A 17,549-nucleotide genomic window follows, 5' to 3' on the forward strand; every position below is an offset into this window, starting at 1 on the left:
GTCTGTCTCCCTCTGTACATGTGCATCCATATTTCTCTCTAGATGTCGCCCGACCTTAAATGGAAGACTTGCCTGAGCGGAAATACTGCAGCAGGGTGTAATCGGCTGGGTGTATCTACTACAGGATAAACTGTTTGGCGGATGAGAGCTTTCTAACCGACATGTAACCGTATAGGATGGAACAGACATGTAGTATTACAGGACTGTGAGCTTTTTAGAACACAAATAATTCAAGAATCACATGATGTCTTGGAATAGATAAAATACATGCTTTTAGACATTGTTTGAAAGAGTCCCCCTGAACCGACAAACTCATAAAAAACAAAATAAATTTAAAGTCATTTGCATGCGTCTCTATGATGCAAATAATTTCACGTGTGCCACGATATCAGTATTTTGTCTTCTGTCTTCTGATCGTGTCCAGTCTCACAGCACTATAATGTCTACCATGACCAGAAAATTAAACAATATATCTGACAATGCAAAAACAAATGAAAATATCATAAAAATGGGAGAACAAAAGAATGATATATGCTTAAAAAGGCAGAAATAACAAAAATCAAATGACTAAATAAAAGGCCATGTTGACATTTTTACATTTATTCATTCATGCATTTGATCTATTTTCTTTACTATCCATTTCAAGATTTCCAAGTGTTATTACTAAATGTATTATATCGTTTTCACAATTTCATAATGTTATTAACGTATAACAAATTTCACAATATTTCTTTTTTTTATTATTTCTACATTGTTTATATTCTTTTTCTCTGCTTACAGAACAAATGTAGAAATACAGCAATACAGAAATAAAAGTATAAATGTAAACAAACAGGAAGAGCTTTTTATTATCAAAATAAATCTATTTTGAATGTAATTGTGCATATTTATGATGCATTTTAACCATCTACTATTCATGCATTCAATTATTTATTTATGCTTATGCCATTTCTTCTTGTTCTGCACAAAAAAACTGAACTTTCTGACCTCTGTAAAAGCACAGTTTATTGGAAAAGCTGTTGAATTAATCATTGTTGTACAGATCATTGTTGTTTTTATTTATTTTTTAATTTTTTAAAGGTTTTAATCAGGGATGCTTTGCTGGTGACATCAGGGACGCGTGCTGATCCGTACAGGTTCGTACACGTGTATTTCACACGCTCGCTAATACCCCGCGGTAGCGACCAGGCCGGGACAAGCAGGCAAACTAATCGAACAGTGAGTCATGCAGTAATGCACCGCAGCAGCAGCAGAACGTCGATCTGATCAGAGATGAGTCGCTCCTCGGAGGTTCCGCGGTGTGCCCTGTAATACTGAAGACGAGGTGCAGTATGTAACGGCTTCGGTGGTGGCACTTGACGAATGCATGAACGTGTCTCCGGAGCTTGCTGATGGATGACAAGTAGCGAGCGACAACCCCCGCACATGACTGCGGATTGTGCGCGGCGCGGCGGGTCGTCTCTCCAGCCTCGAGCCCTGCCTCCCGGTAAAGGAGTGGCTACTTCAATGTTACAGGCTTGTAACGACTGTGTTTATTTTAGCCGGCGATAACCTGCAGGACACACACATACAGAGACATTCATGGACATTTGACACACACACACACACACGCGCACGCACACACACACACACACCCAGCAGCGCAGCAGTAAGGTAAGCCATCACTGCAGGGCTTTGGTAAACACTTCTAGAGAAAGTAGTCTGGTGTTAATGTGCCATCCTGAGCTGTCTTCATTTTCCTGTGTTGTGGTAGCTTATGCATCGCTGCAGGTGCACCAGGGCAGCTGCAGATGTGGGATCCTGAGAGATTTAGTCTACTTTCACCACCAAACTCTCTGGTGAAGCCAGTTAGATATCAGTTGGATTGTCTTCTATTTACGCTCTTTAATGTCACCAACCTTTGAGACCAAATGATAATCACAGGCTTGTTGACGGCCTTGTACCAGCGTTATTCATGTCTTGTTTCAGTGTGGTCTATAATGCAGCGTTTCTGTCAGGCGAACCCCACAGACATGTCTTCTCAATGAAAAGCCTAAAGGGGATTATAATTTGAAGTTTGTGGATTAAATTCAGCTGTCACAACATAGTGTTTTAGCCATGAGCTGCCAGAACAGCTCGGTTGTGCATTGTCCTGGACTCTACAAGTCTCTAGAGCTGGACTGGAGGAGAGAACATCCTTCTCTGACGATGCCGTCTAACACATCAGTCCAGCATCTGCCATAGTTCTTCATTTAGGTGGCGATCTGCTGCTACATGTGGTTGTATTCATCCGTAGTAACCCTAAAATATTGAGGAGGGCAAGTGGACTCTTCTGCAACACCGCCAACGACTGCAAAGATGTCTTGTCTTGAGCCAGTTATTCATTTTAATTGATATTTTCATGCATGTGCGATTACGCCAGCTGTAGGATGGAACGGAGCGTGTGCTGGTTTAGATTATTGGTAAAGTGACAGTCAGAGGTTCGTGTCTCCATTTTGTCTCCTCAAGCAAAAGGCGATGACATTTTTACATCGGATTTTGGATCATCGCGGAAAAAAAAAGCTTTGTTATAATCCAATTTTCGAGATTTGCATGTTGTTGTTGTTTTTAGTTAAGATAATGAGCATCACTTTATAGAGTAGAATTCATTTATGATTACTTTTCATAAAAAGCAATTATGAGATGTAAAATTCTAACGCTCGGTCTATACCAGCATTCAGTTTAGCTGTAGCTCCTGATAGGACAGCCGGCTTGTCGGACACTTGTCCTAACACCAATGGCTGTTACTACTCGCCAGATGTTCCGCTGAAATTGAGCACAGTGTAATGAAGCAGCTTCTGTGAGGGGTAGGAACAACCCCTGTGTCACATCTGTTACTCCCCCCCAAAAAATCGATGGCATCTTTTCACAGTCCTCCAATCTAAAATAAACCAGTGCTGTCTGTGGAGCCCCACTCCTGATCCATCTCACACCTTAAGGCACCAAATACTAGCCAATCAGAGTCCAGGTAGGGCTACAGACCCCCTGGGGTCCTTTTCCTAGGTGGTCTGTAAAAACCTGAGATGCTCAAATGTAAATGCCTCACACCATCTTGTCTCACATCCATCTGAGCAGCAGCGGATGCAGGACAGCAGCTGAAAACTTCCAAAACCATCTTCCAAAACCTTCTAGTGCCGTGCCGTGACAGCCTGTGGTGCTGCTAGCCAAGCCAGTGGTGCTGCTAGCGCCATCTGTGGTACACAGTCGGAGTTTGACGGCGGGCGGGTAAAAATGACCTTTTGATGATTCTGGTGATACTGCCTCCCTCTGTTGTAGAGGTCAAGCGTTCTCCCAACAGACGCCACACAGGCACTCGCCTACTCGTAGAGAATACGGTGGAGGATGAGTCATCTGACCACATCTATGTAGACGAGCGTTCATGGGGTGCATTCATCTTCAGAATGAGGGCTTTATGTACTGCAGCGCTACTTTAATATCCGTCTGGACGAGTGGCGACAACTGTCCTCACTGATGATCCGATCACATCCTGCACTGACATTCTCAAGAAGACAAGCTCCTCTGTTCCTTCCATATCACGCTTCCGTGTGAGCACCTCACTCCTCAAATGTGCGCGTTCAGACCCGTATTGATCGACGTTAAATACAGATATTCACTGTATGGACTGAAACTGACAGAAGCTTCTGTCTTCAAACAGTGAGCCATCTTTTGGCCTCACTTAAATCTGTTTTTCGTTCTATCTCTCGCCAAAATTGAGACTTTTTTTTCCCCCGCAAACAGCTGGAACTTTATATGTTCATACATTCAGGCCCTACATGTGTGTCAGAGGCTGAAGTGTACCGTGCAGTACGCAGGTGAAAATGTCTGCTTTTTCAGTGTTTTACCTGTACTGTGTCATAGCAACGAGCGTGTGAAATGTGCCAGTTCTTATTGATCCGCTCCAGTGAAACTCCCAAAATGGAGCGTATGTTTCCTAACAGTGTTTGTCATTTGACGAAAGTCCTGCTTTTATATTTGCTGTGTTGGCATTTTGGGGTTTGGAGAGCAGAAATTCATGAATTCATGAGATTAGCGACACCTGTGTGTACCTACTGTTCTACATCATACATAATGGTACGTTCATACCAGAGAATCGGAGGAGTTCCACACTATTGCGTCATGATTTGAAGTCAAATGAGTTTCATTGACTCCAAGAGTGGAACAGTGTGACAGAAGTATGCCAATAGTAGGTAAGAGTCTTCTTTTTCTCACATCAGCTTCCTCCGTATCAGGTCTCCTCTGACGTTTACCTCCATATTCATGTCAGCGGTTATAACACCGAGCTAGCCTCTTGTACCTGAATGCAGCATTACAGGCTAACAGGAGTTTCAGATGTTTGGAGGAATGAAAGCATCACCATTCTCCTCCACTCAAGTCAGTTTACCATCAGAATGTTGGTTTGCTGCAAATTTAAGCAGCTGTCTCATTATAATCTTATAATGTAAAAAAAACACAAGTCTATCGATGATTTACTTCCCCGGGAGAATGACTTTGTCCAGGAGCTGTGGTATCTCGCGGTGATGCAGCTGATTTCTTCTCTGCTCTGTCACTATTTATACAAGCTACAGCTGCACGTTACTGGTGAATATTTAACCCTAAAAGCAAAGGTCAAAGACTGAACAAAATATCCCAGCAATATTCACACTAGCTGGTTTTTAAGGTGTATGTTCCCTTTTTAGAGCGATATTAAGTCTTGCCACCAGTAAGTGGGACAGCCTAGTACTTTTTAGTCACATATTCTTCTCTTTGAATATTAACCATAGTCACCCGACCCCCCATACCTCCCAGCTCGCCGATGAAACTTTAAAATGACATAGCGTACAAAATCCATCAAGGCACGTATGAGACGTTTAATATTTAGTAAAAAGCAGTAATTCAATATGGCAGCCAGAGGAAGTGAATTTTTGGGATCATTGTAAATGTAATGGGAGCTGCAGGGAAATATGTTTTCTCTTTAGAGCATTTACAGAGTTTACTGTCTACTTAATGCTCCCTCTGCTTTCAATGGTTCCTCTCCAGAAGTGCCACTGAAGGAGAGCAAAGTAAATGATGAAGGTGAAGTAACGTCTATTTACGGTAGCTTCTCCTTTCAGCATCTCCACGCGTGTCTGATGACACAGTATGTCATGAAGTGAAAGTATGGGGATCAAGAGGAATAACTGCACACTTATGCAAACTGAAGTCACCTTGCCGTACACCAGCGTAAATATGAACATCTTGGATTCTCATAATCAGATGTGCATTCAAACTTTTTAGTAAGCATTCGATCATTGACAATTTTTGTGAGTAAAGTCTGAATGCAAGATGCGAATCATCTGAATGGAAGAATGCACAGTGCAAAGTTAACATTAGTTAGTGTAATATTACCCAGAATTCATTTTTTTTTCCTGTTAATTGCCATTAATTTGTTTGGAAAGTTTTCAAGTCTTTTGCAAAAACAAAAAACTGAAATTGCCATGAAAATTTCCAAGAAAATCACTGGAAACCCTATTTGCAACATCGCACTTTATGAGGTTATACATATCACACTATATATATATTTTATATTTTCTATATATATATATATATATATATATACACAAAACGTTAATTTTTGGGGCATTTCTCCTAGGGATTAAAACTAACGGCGTCCCGTCGTCCCGGTGCCGTAATTAATTGTCATCGGGAGGATCAATATTCTCCCTCGGGACGAAAAGAATTTTGAAAAGCTAAATGGAAAAATTCAATTGGCTGGTGCGCCCGTGTGTGTGTGTTGTCCAGTGAGAAGCAGACTGCTTGCAGCCACTGTCTGCCTTCTGCTGCTAGACTGACACAACTGTCACCAAAGATCCTTTATTTGCTTTCTGCTGTCACTGTGTGGTGACTCAATGATGTTGCGTTGGCTGAAGCCTAAGGAGGGGCAGTCTGACCCAACCCGGACCCAACCACAGCACACAGCCCAGCCAGGCTCCTCCTGTGACCCAGTAGAGTGCGCTGGAGGTGATGGCGACTCATCTTATCCCACAGAGCCTGAGGTAAGCCGTACAGAATGGCCACTATTTGCGGCAACGATGCAATGCAATGCTAGTTTAGCACAAAGCTAGGAAGCATCAAAAGTGCAATTAAAGAATACACTGACGCAGATTGTGCTGCAGAAATGTTAAGTACAGTCAGACTTTCAACCTATTCTCTCAGGTGCTGTGGCAGCGGCTGATCCAGGGTGCCAGTTCCAGCACATGCAGGTGGTAGCAGAGATCAGCCTTGTCCTCCCCATGAGCAGCTCCTGCTGTGAGCGTGGTTTCTCCTGCATGAAACGGGTGAAGTGGGACTGGAGGTCTCGTCTGGCTAATGACACTCTGAACAGCCTCATTCAAATCTCAATGCATGGCCCTCCTCATGAGGAATACAGCTCAGTGAGAGCAGTCACCAAATGGTGGGGTAGTGGCAGAAGATCACGTAGACCACAGGACTGTGACTGAGGATGTTGTTAATATCTTGGCGCTAATGTAGACAAATACTACAATGTTCAAATGTCTGCTTTTCCCTATTTGTGTGGGCAAGGGTTAGTTAGTTTTATTATTATTTTTTTAATTTAATTGCATTTATTTGGTTTATTTTGTATGTGGTGGTCATTTTGTTCCACTGAGATGTACATGCACTGAGATCCCATTAGAGCTGATGTGGACCAGGCAGTGAAATGAGTCCTTGTTTGAGTTCATGTTTGAAGGGAAATAAACAAACATATGATTGTCTCAGCGTAATATATTGTGATTTTATTAAATTGTCAGCAAGTAACAAATCAAAATGTTGAAAAAAATGTTAAAAAAAATGGGGATGATCCGGGACGGTTCAAAATGTTTTTCGAGACGTTTTCGGGACGATGGTGAAAAAAGTTAGTTTTAACCCCTGATATCTCCCTAAACTTGGGTTCATGGTACTGTTAGCACATTCATTTTTTCAATATTTCAACATTTCCAAGTTACTCAATCGCCTTTACAGGTCCTGAAAATGAAGATGCTCCTGAAAAGCCATGATCACCACGCAGGTATTCATTAGGATGAGCCAATAAAAGTGCAGGATTTGAAGAACTGGGATCTATAGCACTTGAGAGAAGCGGGCTTCTGTGGTAAATGCAGTGGACATCAGGCGCAGCTTCACATCCTTATAGTGGATTGCTGGACTGGCGTTTTGTGTCTGATATGGCGTTGATTGTAACGACTCATAGGTGACACGGTTATACCACCCCTGTCCTAAGGACTGAGAGGCGTAAAGTAGTGCGGGAACCCTGCTGTGCCTCAGATCTTGGTGCATCTGCGGTTCTGGTCTTGTTTGGCTCCTGTGTTGTTCTACTCGATGTGTGTCTTTGATTATGACCATGATGTTGCTCACTCATGCCGGTGACCTCAACCCGTTCCTCCATCACTCCTGTAGGTGATGGCGGCGCGTAAAGACAGACGCAGGGATCGAACCCCGCTGGAGGAAAGCTATGGAGAGAGTGGCAGCGTCCCCACGCCAGGAGACACCCTACCCTGGAACCTGTCCAAACACCAGAGGGTCAAACGCTCCAAGTCCGCCTCAGGGGAGGTCCTGGATCCAGCAGAGAGGGCTGTAATTCGCATTGCAGGTAAGCGGAACATAAAAGCTGCAGTTCAACTTTGACGTGTGTACACACAAGAGCTGCAAAGACTCCACATTCACATGGAAAAATGCAAGTTTAGCATGTGATCGTTTTTTTATCTGGAAGCTATCCAAATCTAGGCTGTAGGTACAGTATCTATGGTGAGACCGCTGTTTATTTGACCCTTACATTAATCATAAATACTGCTCCACGCCCCAGGGCTGTAACCAGGCTTGGGTAACCACTACATCAAAAATGTAGACCTACCATGGATAAAATTCTCTGCAACTGTTGCCAAGTTGTATTCAGGGCGTGTTCACTGTGACAGAGTCGTTAGGTGTGGTGATACGAGAAGTGCAGCATAACTTGGCACAGCGTGGTGAGAGCTGTGAGACTTGGCATGTTGAAAGGAGAAAGCGGCTAAGAACAATGTGGGGAATTTAACAGGAAGAGGGGAACGTCATGGCTTTAAATTTGCATTGTGATCATACAAAATTGTGTGTGAGACTCGCTCTCGATTGTTGCACAGCCATGTTCCAGTGTAGTGTAGAGACGCCACAGAACTGTACATGTACCCCTACCTCTGAACTGAGAGACTTGTGAGCAGGTAGCAAGGTCCAAATCAAACCCAGTGCAGTGGACATCTTACAAGTCAGTCCTTGTGCTATATTTTGCACAAAGAAGCTCACTGGGGCATAATAATAATCACATGTTTGCTAAGATATGCAACACTTCTTGCTCTGCTTGTCCACATTTCTGCGCAAAATGGAAAATGAGGGCGGCACGGTGGTGCAGTGGTTAGCACTGTCGCCTCACAGCAAGAAGGCTCTGGGTTTGAGCCCGGTCTGCATGTACTCTCTGTACCTGCGTGGGTTCTCTCTGGTACTCTGGCTTCCTCCCACAGTCCAAAGACATCAAGAGGGGACGAGGCTGATTGATACTCTAAATTGACTGTAGGTGTGACTGTGAGTGTGAATGGTTGTCTGTCTCTATGTGTTGGCCCTGTGATGGACTGGTGACCTGTCCAGGGTGAACCCCGCCTCTCGCCCGAAGTTAGCTGGGATCGGGTCCAGCCCCCCCGACACTGCAGTTGCTCTGCTACACTGAGTGAGTGAATGAGCGAGCAGATCAGAGTGCTGGGCCTGAAGCTTCAGCAGCTGCTGGGAACAGTAGGATGTGGTTCAGACCCAATGTACATTTTAAGCTTCCTGGTGCTGCTTTAAACACCAAGTAACAAAGGAACAATTAACCTTGTAAGTAATACTGTATAAATAGAAAATATACTAAACACTGTTGTTTATATGTCCATGTTCAAGGATCCTTCCCTGCACACTGGCGGTATGTTTTATCAGCTGAACAGGATATACACTTATCCACGAACACAGAGGCAGTCGTTCTCCAGGCGTGAGGTCCGGTTCTCATTGCAGTGATCAACAGTATACTGGGATCCAAAGCACCTGTAGCTACGCTGGAAACACATTATTTATTTATGCTAAGAGTTAGCTGCACCTTTGCTCAGTGTGATTGCGTGGAGAGTAGTCTTAGATAAATTAACACCATACATGGTCAGAGAGGATGCGTTAAAAGAACTACATACGTACGCACAGTTTTATCTCCAGTTGCAATTTCCATCTTGCCACTGTCTTCCGCCCCAAATTCAAACTATTTCCAAAGTGATGACCTCTTGTTTTCTTAGCATTCCATCATCATAGAGCAAAACTGAGCCGCTCTCCTGTGGCTTGTTTTAATGACTTTCATTGCGCCAGTTATAGCTCAGTGAGTCCGAAACACTTCGCTGCTGCCAGGTCAAGAGGAAGTTTGGATAACTTTTGCACATCCAATAAACCTGCATCCACATCCTGTTCCGCTCTTCCTCTGTCCATCAGAAGGCCAGATCAGGCTGTGTCAGCACCTATGGGTGAGGCTTCAATCATGTTGTTGGCTCTGTTGAATCCACTTAGAACAGCTCAGGCCACAAAGTGTATCTGTTTGTGAACTCTTCTTGCAAATGAAAACCTGCTGACGGAGCACCAAATTGCTGTTTTTTTTGTTTGTTTTGTTTTTTTCCGAGAATTTTAGATTCCTCCATGAAGAGAATAAACCAACCCTAGTTTAGGAAATATTTGTAGAACCAGCTTTCATCAGTGGTGAAACAGAGCAGCAACCGTTAATAGAGTAGGTATCAGCAATTACATCTCTAATCACTTCATCGGTTTCACTTGTATGAAAATGTCAAAATGCTTTAACTCCAGTCTTTTTTCTGTTTGTTTTTCCTCTATAACAGTAGACTGAATATTCTTTGGACGACAGATGGACCGATATGGTTTTTCAGGGCCGATACAGATACCGATTATTAGTGGTCAAGGAGGCCGATAATCGATATTTGGAGCCGATATTCATTTGCAGTAAAAGTGAAAATAATAATGCGTCAAAATTTTGAGCAATACAAACTCAAACACTCATCTTTGTTTAAATGCCTTTGAGCATATGCTTATTAAACATTGTAGAAAAAATAGACATCTTTGTTTTCAAATTATAACAAAAAGTGCAGGAAGCTCCCCGGCTCAGCAGCATGTCTTATAAAGTCAAATGAAAACTTGAAGAAATAAACAGCTGTGTGGTTGAGCACGATGCATGCACAGCCTTCACTGCTGATTGGCTGTTACCCGTGCTGTGGCTCTGTTTAACCAATCAGATGGTGCTGTGGGTGGGGCAATCCTGGAGACGGAGTGGTGACTGCAGACAGAGAGGCGCGGCTGCATCAGAGCCACAATAACCCAGTTTGAAATTGATCTCTTATTGGCCATCGGATTTTTAAAATAGGCCGATGCCGATACGCCTCAAAATGCCGAATATCGGCGCCGATAATCGGTCTGTCCCTACTTTGGACAAAACTCAATATTTAAAAATCTCATCTTGGGCTTTGGGAACTATTGATTGTCATTTACGCCAATTTCTGACATTTTATAGACCAAACAACTGTTTAACAGATTAACTAATAATGAAAATATTTATAGGTTACTGACATTCTAACAGGGCTGCACGGTGGTGCAGTGGTCAGCACTGTGGCCTCACAGCAAGAAGGTTCTGGGTTCGAGTGCCGGCTCGGGCACGGGATCTGGGGTTTGCATGTTCTCCCTGTTCCTGTGTGGGTTCTCTCTGGTACTCCAGCTTCCTCCCACAGTCCAAAGACATCAAGAGGGGACGAGGCTGATTGATACTCTAAATTGACTGTAGGTGTGACTGTGAGTGTGAATGGTTGTTCATCTCTCTGTGTTGGTGAACCCCGCCTCTCGCCTGTAGATGCTGGGATAGGCTCCAGCCCCCCCGCGACCCTTACTAGTAAGGAGTAAGATGACGATGACATTCTAACATACACATTCATCAAAGAAGAGACAAGGCTGTATTTTTATGTACGTTTTCTTTTCAAAACTGACCGAACACAAAAATGACAGTTCACACCCAAAATATAAAAAGTTGTCTAAGTTTCTTTACATCTCCCACCATGATGTGATAATGCCCACTATGAAAAAACAATAAAAAACAAAAAATGGAACCAACAACAACAACAATAATAATCATCATCATCATCATCATCATCATAATTGATCAGAACAGTTACAATGAATCAACAAAAATAACCTGCCAAAACCCAGAATAACCAAGCACTGCCAGGTCGGGCCACAAATGGAGAAACATAATCGCAGCACTGCACATTAGCTGAGACTACCTGAGGCTGCTCTTTCCCAGTTAAACCAATGTGCAAAAATCCCGACTCTTTTATCTTAAATAATAAATTTGATCTAAAGGAATACAGCTTGAGGCTGTAGAATTTAGTAAGTAAGTACAGGATATACATTTGAACTCATTTTTTTTTAGGAAACGCTATTTTCAATGTGAGACGTTAAACGATTTGATGAAATCATAAAAGCATGTAGCATCTGTCATACGTGATGTGTGGGTCTGTGACGTGTAGGACGTCGTGTGTCCTGGAAGCATGACTATTCCCACCTTCTCTGAATTTAGTTTAAAGTTGCATTTGTCTTTTTTAATAAGCTTTTCAGGCAGCATCAACTCTTGAGGGGGTCGACCCTGAGATATTAGACTGAGCATGTTATTAAGACCTGCTGTTAATCGAGGGCTTTGATTAAAAAATCTTTGGATCTTGTTGCCTAGCAATGGCATTAGGGGAGTCGTGGATGAAGTGGAGAGACTCCTTTGGGCTTGAAATGTGACAGTGAGATGAAACCATGTGTAACGTGTCTTCAAACATTTGGTCCGTTGCTGCTGAATGCTGGATTGGTTTGTCATCACTCTGTTTATGAACATAACATCATATACCACACACACACCACACACACTCATTCACACACGAGTGAAAATACTCCCAACAATCAGATGTCACAGAACTGACGGACCATCCACCGAGGTCACTACAGGAGGACAGGAGGAGGTCGAAGGTCATGTAAGAATGTATAAAATCTTTTGCAAATACGTGAGACCGGTAGTCCAGTGCAGCACAACTCCCCTAGGCTCCTCATACCTCACTGACACTCTAGGCTGCCCCCTAGTGGTTGAATGGTTGTACTGGTTGACCTTGATTCGGACCATGATGCAGGTGAGGACAGCAGATTCAGCTGCTTTCTACGAGGTTTTGTTCCTTGTCCAACTCTGGCTTTTTGACTCCAACCCTGCCTTTATTTTATTCCCCTAATTTGAGTCAAACAACCTGTGTTGCCCCCTTGATGTTACTCATTGTCTACAATATGTGTTTATCTTAGTCAAATTATCTGACCCAGCAGGTGCGCACTGATAGGCGCCTCTGACGTGACCTGATGCTGTGGTTTGTGGAGGTAAACATTGGACAGAAAGAAAAATAATCATCCCCCTGTAGCTCATCGCATGAAGAACCTGAGAAATGTTGGTGTAAGAATACTGCCTCTCCAGATAAATCTCCTCCTAAATTACCCCCTATGAAGTTAGATTTTGATTTTTAAATTCTGATAATGCAACCGTTCGATCATTACGACTCGTGAGCGCGTTAGCATGGTACAGCGTGTAGCTTCAGTGTTTTCTCATCATTTAAGACCAAATGATAAAAAGAAGTCAACATGAGGTTACTCGCTCGACATGAATAAAGATGCCCCACCCGTACTCCAAACGAATGAATGTAAAAAAAAAAGCTTTAAAAGTCTGATTTTCCTGTATTAAGATATAGTCACATCGCTGACTTTGACTCGTTCGGTCAATAAATATCAATCAATCACTGTAGTAGTTTCCAGAAGCACAGCCTGATATATTGATTTCCTGTATGTAATATCAGTCAGAGCTAACTGCGAAGTAGCAGGGTCCGGTTCCAAGGTCAATGAGTCACATGGTATTGAATCGTTGTGTCCTCCTCACTGACTCTCAGTATCTGAGGATGCCTCTCCTAGAATACGCACCTTGTGAGTGGTTATGTGAGTCGTGATGTATCACAATATTTCATCTGTAATTGATAAGCACAGGTGTATTGATGATATTGATATGGGCGATGAGATGATACATGACAATGCAACATGCATAATTGACGTCCTCAGAAGAGACAAGGTATTTGTGTTGTTGATCTCAATATATTTTAGGTTTTATGTTTACATCATTATCAGTTATGAGATATGTTATCATATCACATCATCTTTCAGTTGTTAATTAGTGATGATTGTAACTTTTTTTTTTTTTTTTACAGTGATTGGAATTTGGGATTTTATTTGATAAATTATTTTGGCTTCCCCTCACTGGGCGTGTCTCTGTTTTGTTCTTGATGAGTTTCTCCTGACACCCCAGCAGATGTCTCCTCAATTATTCATGATGTGGAGTCTATGATCTGACACGCACACACAATCTTACAATTGTGTGTGTGCGTGTGTGTGTGTGTGTGTGTGAGAGAGTGTCTGTGTCTTGTGATGCTACTGGTAGAAACTGTGAAAAGTGTTAAATTACAGTCGTGACATTGACTGATGGCACAGGCACATCCCAAGATCTTTGCTTTGATGATGCAATAAAGCGGATTTTATAAATGAATAGAAGCTGATTTCATGGGTGTTGTAGCCCCATACAACGTCTTATCACCTCAGGATTTCTACATAATAACCAGGTTTGAACCAGATCAAGCTCAGCGCTGCCCTCCCTGCAGTCAGCAGTAACCTCTTTTCCCAGCAGGGGGCACATTAGCAGGCGAGGCACCACATATTCTTCTGTTCTTCAGAACCATGACCTTTCTGCCCTCCCCCAGTACACGGTCAACTGGCAGAACGAATGGTGAACCACGCTATCAAGCTGAAATTCTGGAAAATGAGCCATAACGGAAAGTGGGGTTTAATTTGAGAAAATTGAAGCAAATAAGAGTATCTTACAAGTGTGTTTCAGCCTGTTTCAGCATCCAGAAGAGGGAGCCAGGCCTGTTTCCTTGAGTCTGCTCTGGTCTATGGAGCTGTGTTACAGCAACATTACTGCACTCTGCTGGAACAATATACACTCCAAGCCTCCTGGCCTAGTAATGATGACACAGAAACAAAGCTAGTGTTTGGTGTGCCTGTCCTGGATGGATCTGGAGTTTTCAAAGCTTCAGCTGGGGGGTTTCCCCTAAGACAAAGCTTGGAATAAGACACCACCTTTACACCCTCCTTACAGCACTATATTAATAGTCTAGTTTCTGGATGCCTTTATGGAGCTCCCAGGCTTCATTCATGAAATATTCTCATGCACAAATTTGTTCATGAATACCTTAATCCATCAATGAGTGATATGCAGTCACAATAGACACATGATGGATCTCAGGAGGAAGGAGCTGCCAATGGCCATCAGTCCTTGCTTCCTGTCAGAAAAACTGGAGTGAAGGCTAAATAAGTCCCATCGTGTCTTAAGAACAAATTTGTGAATGAGACCCATTGTTTCACACATCCATCATGCCAGAGTACACCTAATACATGAAAATAGTCTGTGAGAAGTTTCTGACTCAAAGCACTTATTCCATTGGTTACAGTTTAGGCTGTTCTGCATGATGTCATTTGACAACTGATATTTTTCCACCTCCCTTCACTGAGCCTCCCTGACATTCTCCAGAATCTAGTAGATGATACTTCCTGTTTCAGTTAAGACCTGCCATTACTTATACCAAGGTAACAACTGTCACCCTTTTGTTCTGGGGTTTTTCATCTTCTGCAGCCAGACTATCAGTCTCGCCGTTGGCCAGTGTGTCTCTATTTCTATATTTGTGAGTGTGTGTGTGTTGACACAGTTTTGTCTTTTCCCTCGCGGTTGTCATCCATCAGCAGTGAGCTGTGCTTCAGAATAATCCTCTTGATGCTGGACTGTGAAAGATGTCCTTTGATTTGTGAGGCGGCATCTCGCTCTCAGAACAGAGTGGTGCGGAAAAAGATTTCTGTTAACAAATGGTGGCTGCACTTTTCCCGTCATTCTGCCCCTTTGGACTGTCACACACAAGGAAACCCGACAACAGACTCACTGCTTACCGCCTGCGTTGCCTCTTCTGCAACAGAGCGATGCCATAAATGGGTCGAGTGTAGCACAAGGTGCTTGTACTGTTAATTTCATTTAATATGACATCACCTCGCAATCTGTTAACACAGGTATGAGCAGGTAACTTGTTTCTAATCTCTAAAGTGCATTTGGGATGTAACTTAGTTGTTAAAATGTGTTGCTTTTCACAATATTTATTATTATTATTATTATTTAAAAATTTTTGACAATAGTGATATGCTGTTCTCTTGGAATATATTAACATTATTATATCTATAAATAGTAATACAATTAAATTCATAGTCTCTGGAAATCAAAAAATAATTGATGCGGGTTTTAAATTCAAAATTACGAATAAAATTGTGATGTTGAAAATGAAAAAATGAGAATTCTGAGGGGTGTGATGGATTCATTAGTGGTCATGCTGAAGTCTAACGGTGTATTCGATTATTACAAGGTCTGTGGTGTGGAATGGTGGCGGTTGGCTGACAAAATGACCATGAATCCAATCTTTTTTTTGTTTTGTTTTGCTAAAAAGAGCTATATGTATTATTTATTATGGGAGCTACTATGGTCACATTCATCCACCATTGATAGACAAAAAACATTTTTTTGCAATGAAATTTATTGATCTTGTATATTACAAAACAATAATGCTCAGAACTAAATTTAGGATACGCCCAGACTGTGTAAATCCTTTTTTTACAACTCCAGGGTGCAAAGAGGGTTCGTTAGATGCCAATTTAGATTTAAGAATGTGTAAAATACTTTTGTTTTTTTCTTGTTGTTCTTTCCCCCTACAAATATTCAATGAAAACTGAAACAGGAATGAACACATATGTGTGAAAAAGATTTTTTTCTCTTGTGAACCACTGAATCAAAGCCCATGTAACTTCCTGTATTCAGGTGGTTTACCTTCGTCACGAGAGTGTATCAATGTGCTGGAAGTCAGGTTTTACAATTATAATAAAAAAAAGAGCAGAATTGGCAGAAAGTTATATTGTTAAGAAGTTTGAAGAATTATTCTTTAAAACATGAATTTCTTCAGTTATTTTCGAGGGATTGTACGTGTGATGTTTTCCTCTTTAAATGTACTGTCATTTATGCGGTGGAGGGAAACTTGACGATAAACTGTTGACTGTGGGGTTATATGTAAACATTAGATCAGCAGTTCTTCATGAACTGTGTGTGATGACTGAATGAAGTACTACTTTGATGCTTGTATTTCTGAGCATGGTTGGCCTACAATACACTGGATCCACAGCGGTGCACGAGCGTGCACGTCGAAGAGTTCACTTACTTAAGAGTTGCCTTTACTCAGGCACTCTTAGATCTTCCAATATGGAAGGCTTGTGTTTTTATGTGTAAGCTAACTGATACTGTATGTGTCAGAGTCTTGAAGCCCTGCAAGCACCTGTTACATGTACAGTAGGAGATCTGGGAAACTCTTTGCTCCGTGCACACAAGCAGTCGCTGACATCATGAGCTGAGATCAACATCCAACGCTGTGGCTTGACTAAGTAAACAGATGTCATGAAGTCGGATTTGGTTCTAGAGTTATCTGAGAGTCCTGGAATCATCAAGCTGATAATTTAAAGTTATTCCCAATAGTCATTACTGTGTGTGTGTGTGTGTGTGTGTGTGTGTGTGTGTGTGTGTGTGTGTGTGTGTGTGAGAGAGAGAGAGAGAGAGAGAGAGGGAGAGAGTTTCCAGTGTAAGGGTGTTTATGGTGAACCAGGTGCTAAATTGTTTAGTTTGAAGCTTGTTCACTTCGTTCCCTGCAGTAAAATACTGATGGTGCAGTGATACTATAGCTGCTCAGTGCTACTGCAAGAGTTTGTATTTACTTCATATCTCTGTGCCTTTTCAAAGTGTCCTCTCTCCTTGTTTATAAATGAATGCTTCGAATGCTTCTGCCTTAATTTTTTGGTTGGTTCTCGTGTTCCCATCTTTGGAATAACGATAATAAAAACTGTGTCTGTAGTGAACCTTGCTGGTAAGTAAACACAGTGGACACACAATATGTGCTGAACTTTATCTCTTCCACTAAAGTTTCCTGTTAGATTGTAGCAGTAAACACACGCACACGCGCACACTTGCCTCGGCAGCAGCGGGGAGCAAGCAGCAGCAGCAGCAGCACCGGGTTCTGACTTATCGTGTTTCCTCTCAGGAAAGAGTCTGAGCTGATGTCAGGATGGCCTTGGCCAACAAATGTCTGATAGTCAGCTCGAGCTGCAGGGATTTTCCTTTTCCTAAAACAGACCTCCACTATTTTGCTATAATGTGACGCAAAGCCGTTTGCAGACATAGCAGATTGTTATTGATGAGGCCCGCTATCATAAAAAGCTCTGAACAAGATGCTGTCTTTATATACCAGCAAGCCAGGCAGAAACTTCAATAATTTCTGTGCTTGGTGACA

At 42.3% G+C, this 17,549-nt stretch overlaps 1 protein-coding gene across 2 annotated transcripts in view; it reads left to right on the forward strand.

Moving 5' to 3' along the window:
• The first annotated feature begins 1,276 nt into the window (after positions 1-1,276).
• The window catches only part of LOC147253697 (plectin-like), a 129,169-nt gene continuing 112,896 nt past the window's right edge, over positions 1,277-17,549 (forward strand). For both annotated transcript variants that reach the window (XM_086218941.1, XM_086218942.1), the window contains exons 1-2: positions 1,277-1,486; positions 7,426-7,618. In XM_086218941.1, the coding sequence (XP_086075067.1) occupies positions 7,429-7,618 (190 nt within the window). In that variant the 5' untranslated portion in view covers positions 1,277-1,486; positions 7,426-7,428. The remainder of the gene's footprint in view (positions 1,487-7,425; positions 7,619-17,549) is intronic.

Source organism: Aulostomus chinensis, chromosome 11 (assembly GCF_037954235.1).
Source record: "Aulostomus chinensis isolate RoL2024-O1b breed Wild chromosome 11, RoL_Achi_v1.0, whole genome shotgun sequence".
Lineage (NCBI taxonomy): Eukaryota > Metazoa > Chordata > Actinopteri > Syngnathiformes > Aulostomidae > Aulostomus > Aulostomus chinensis.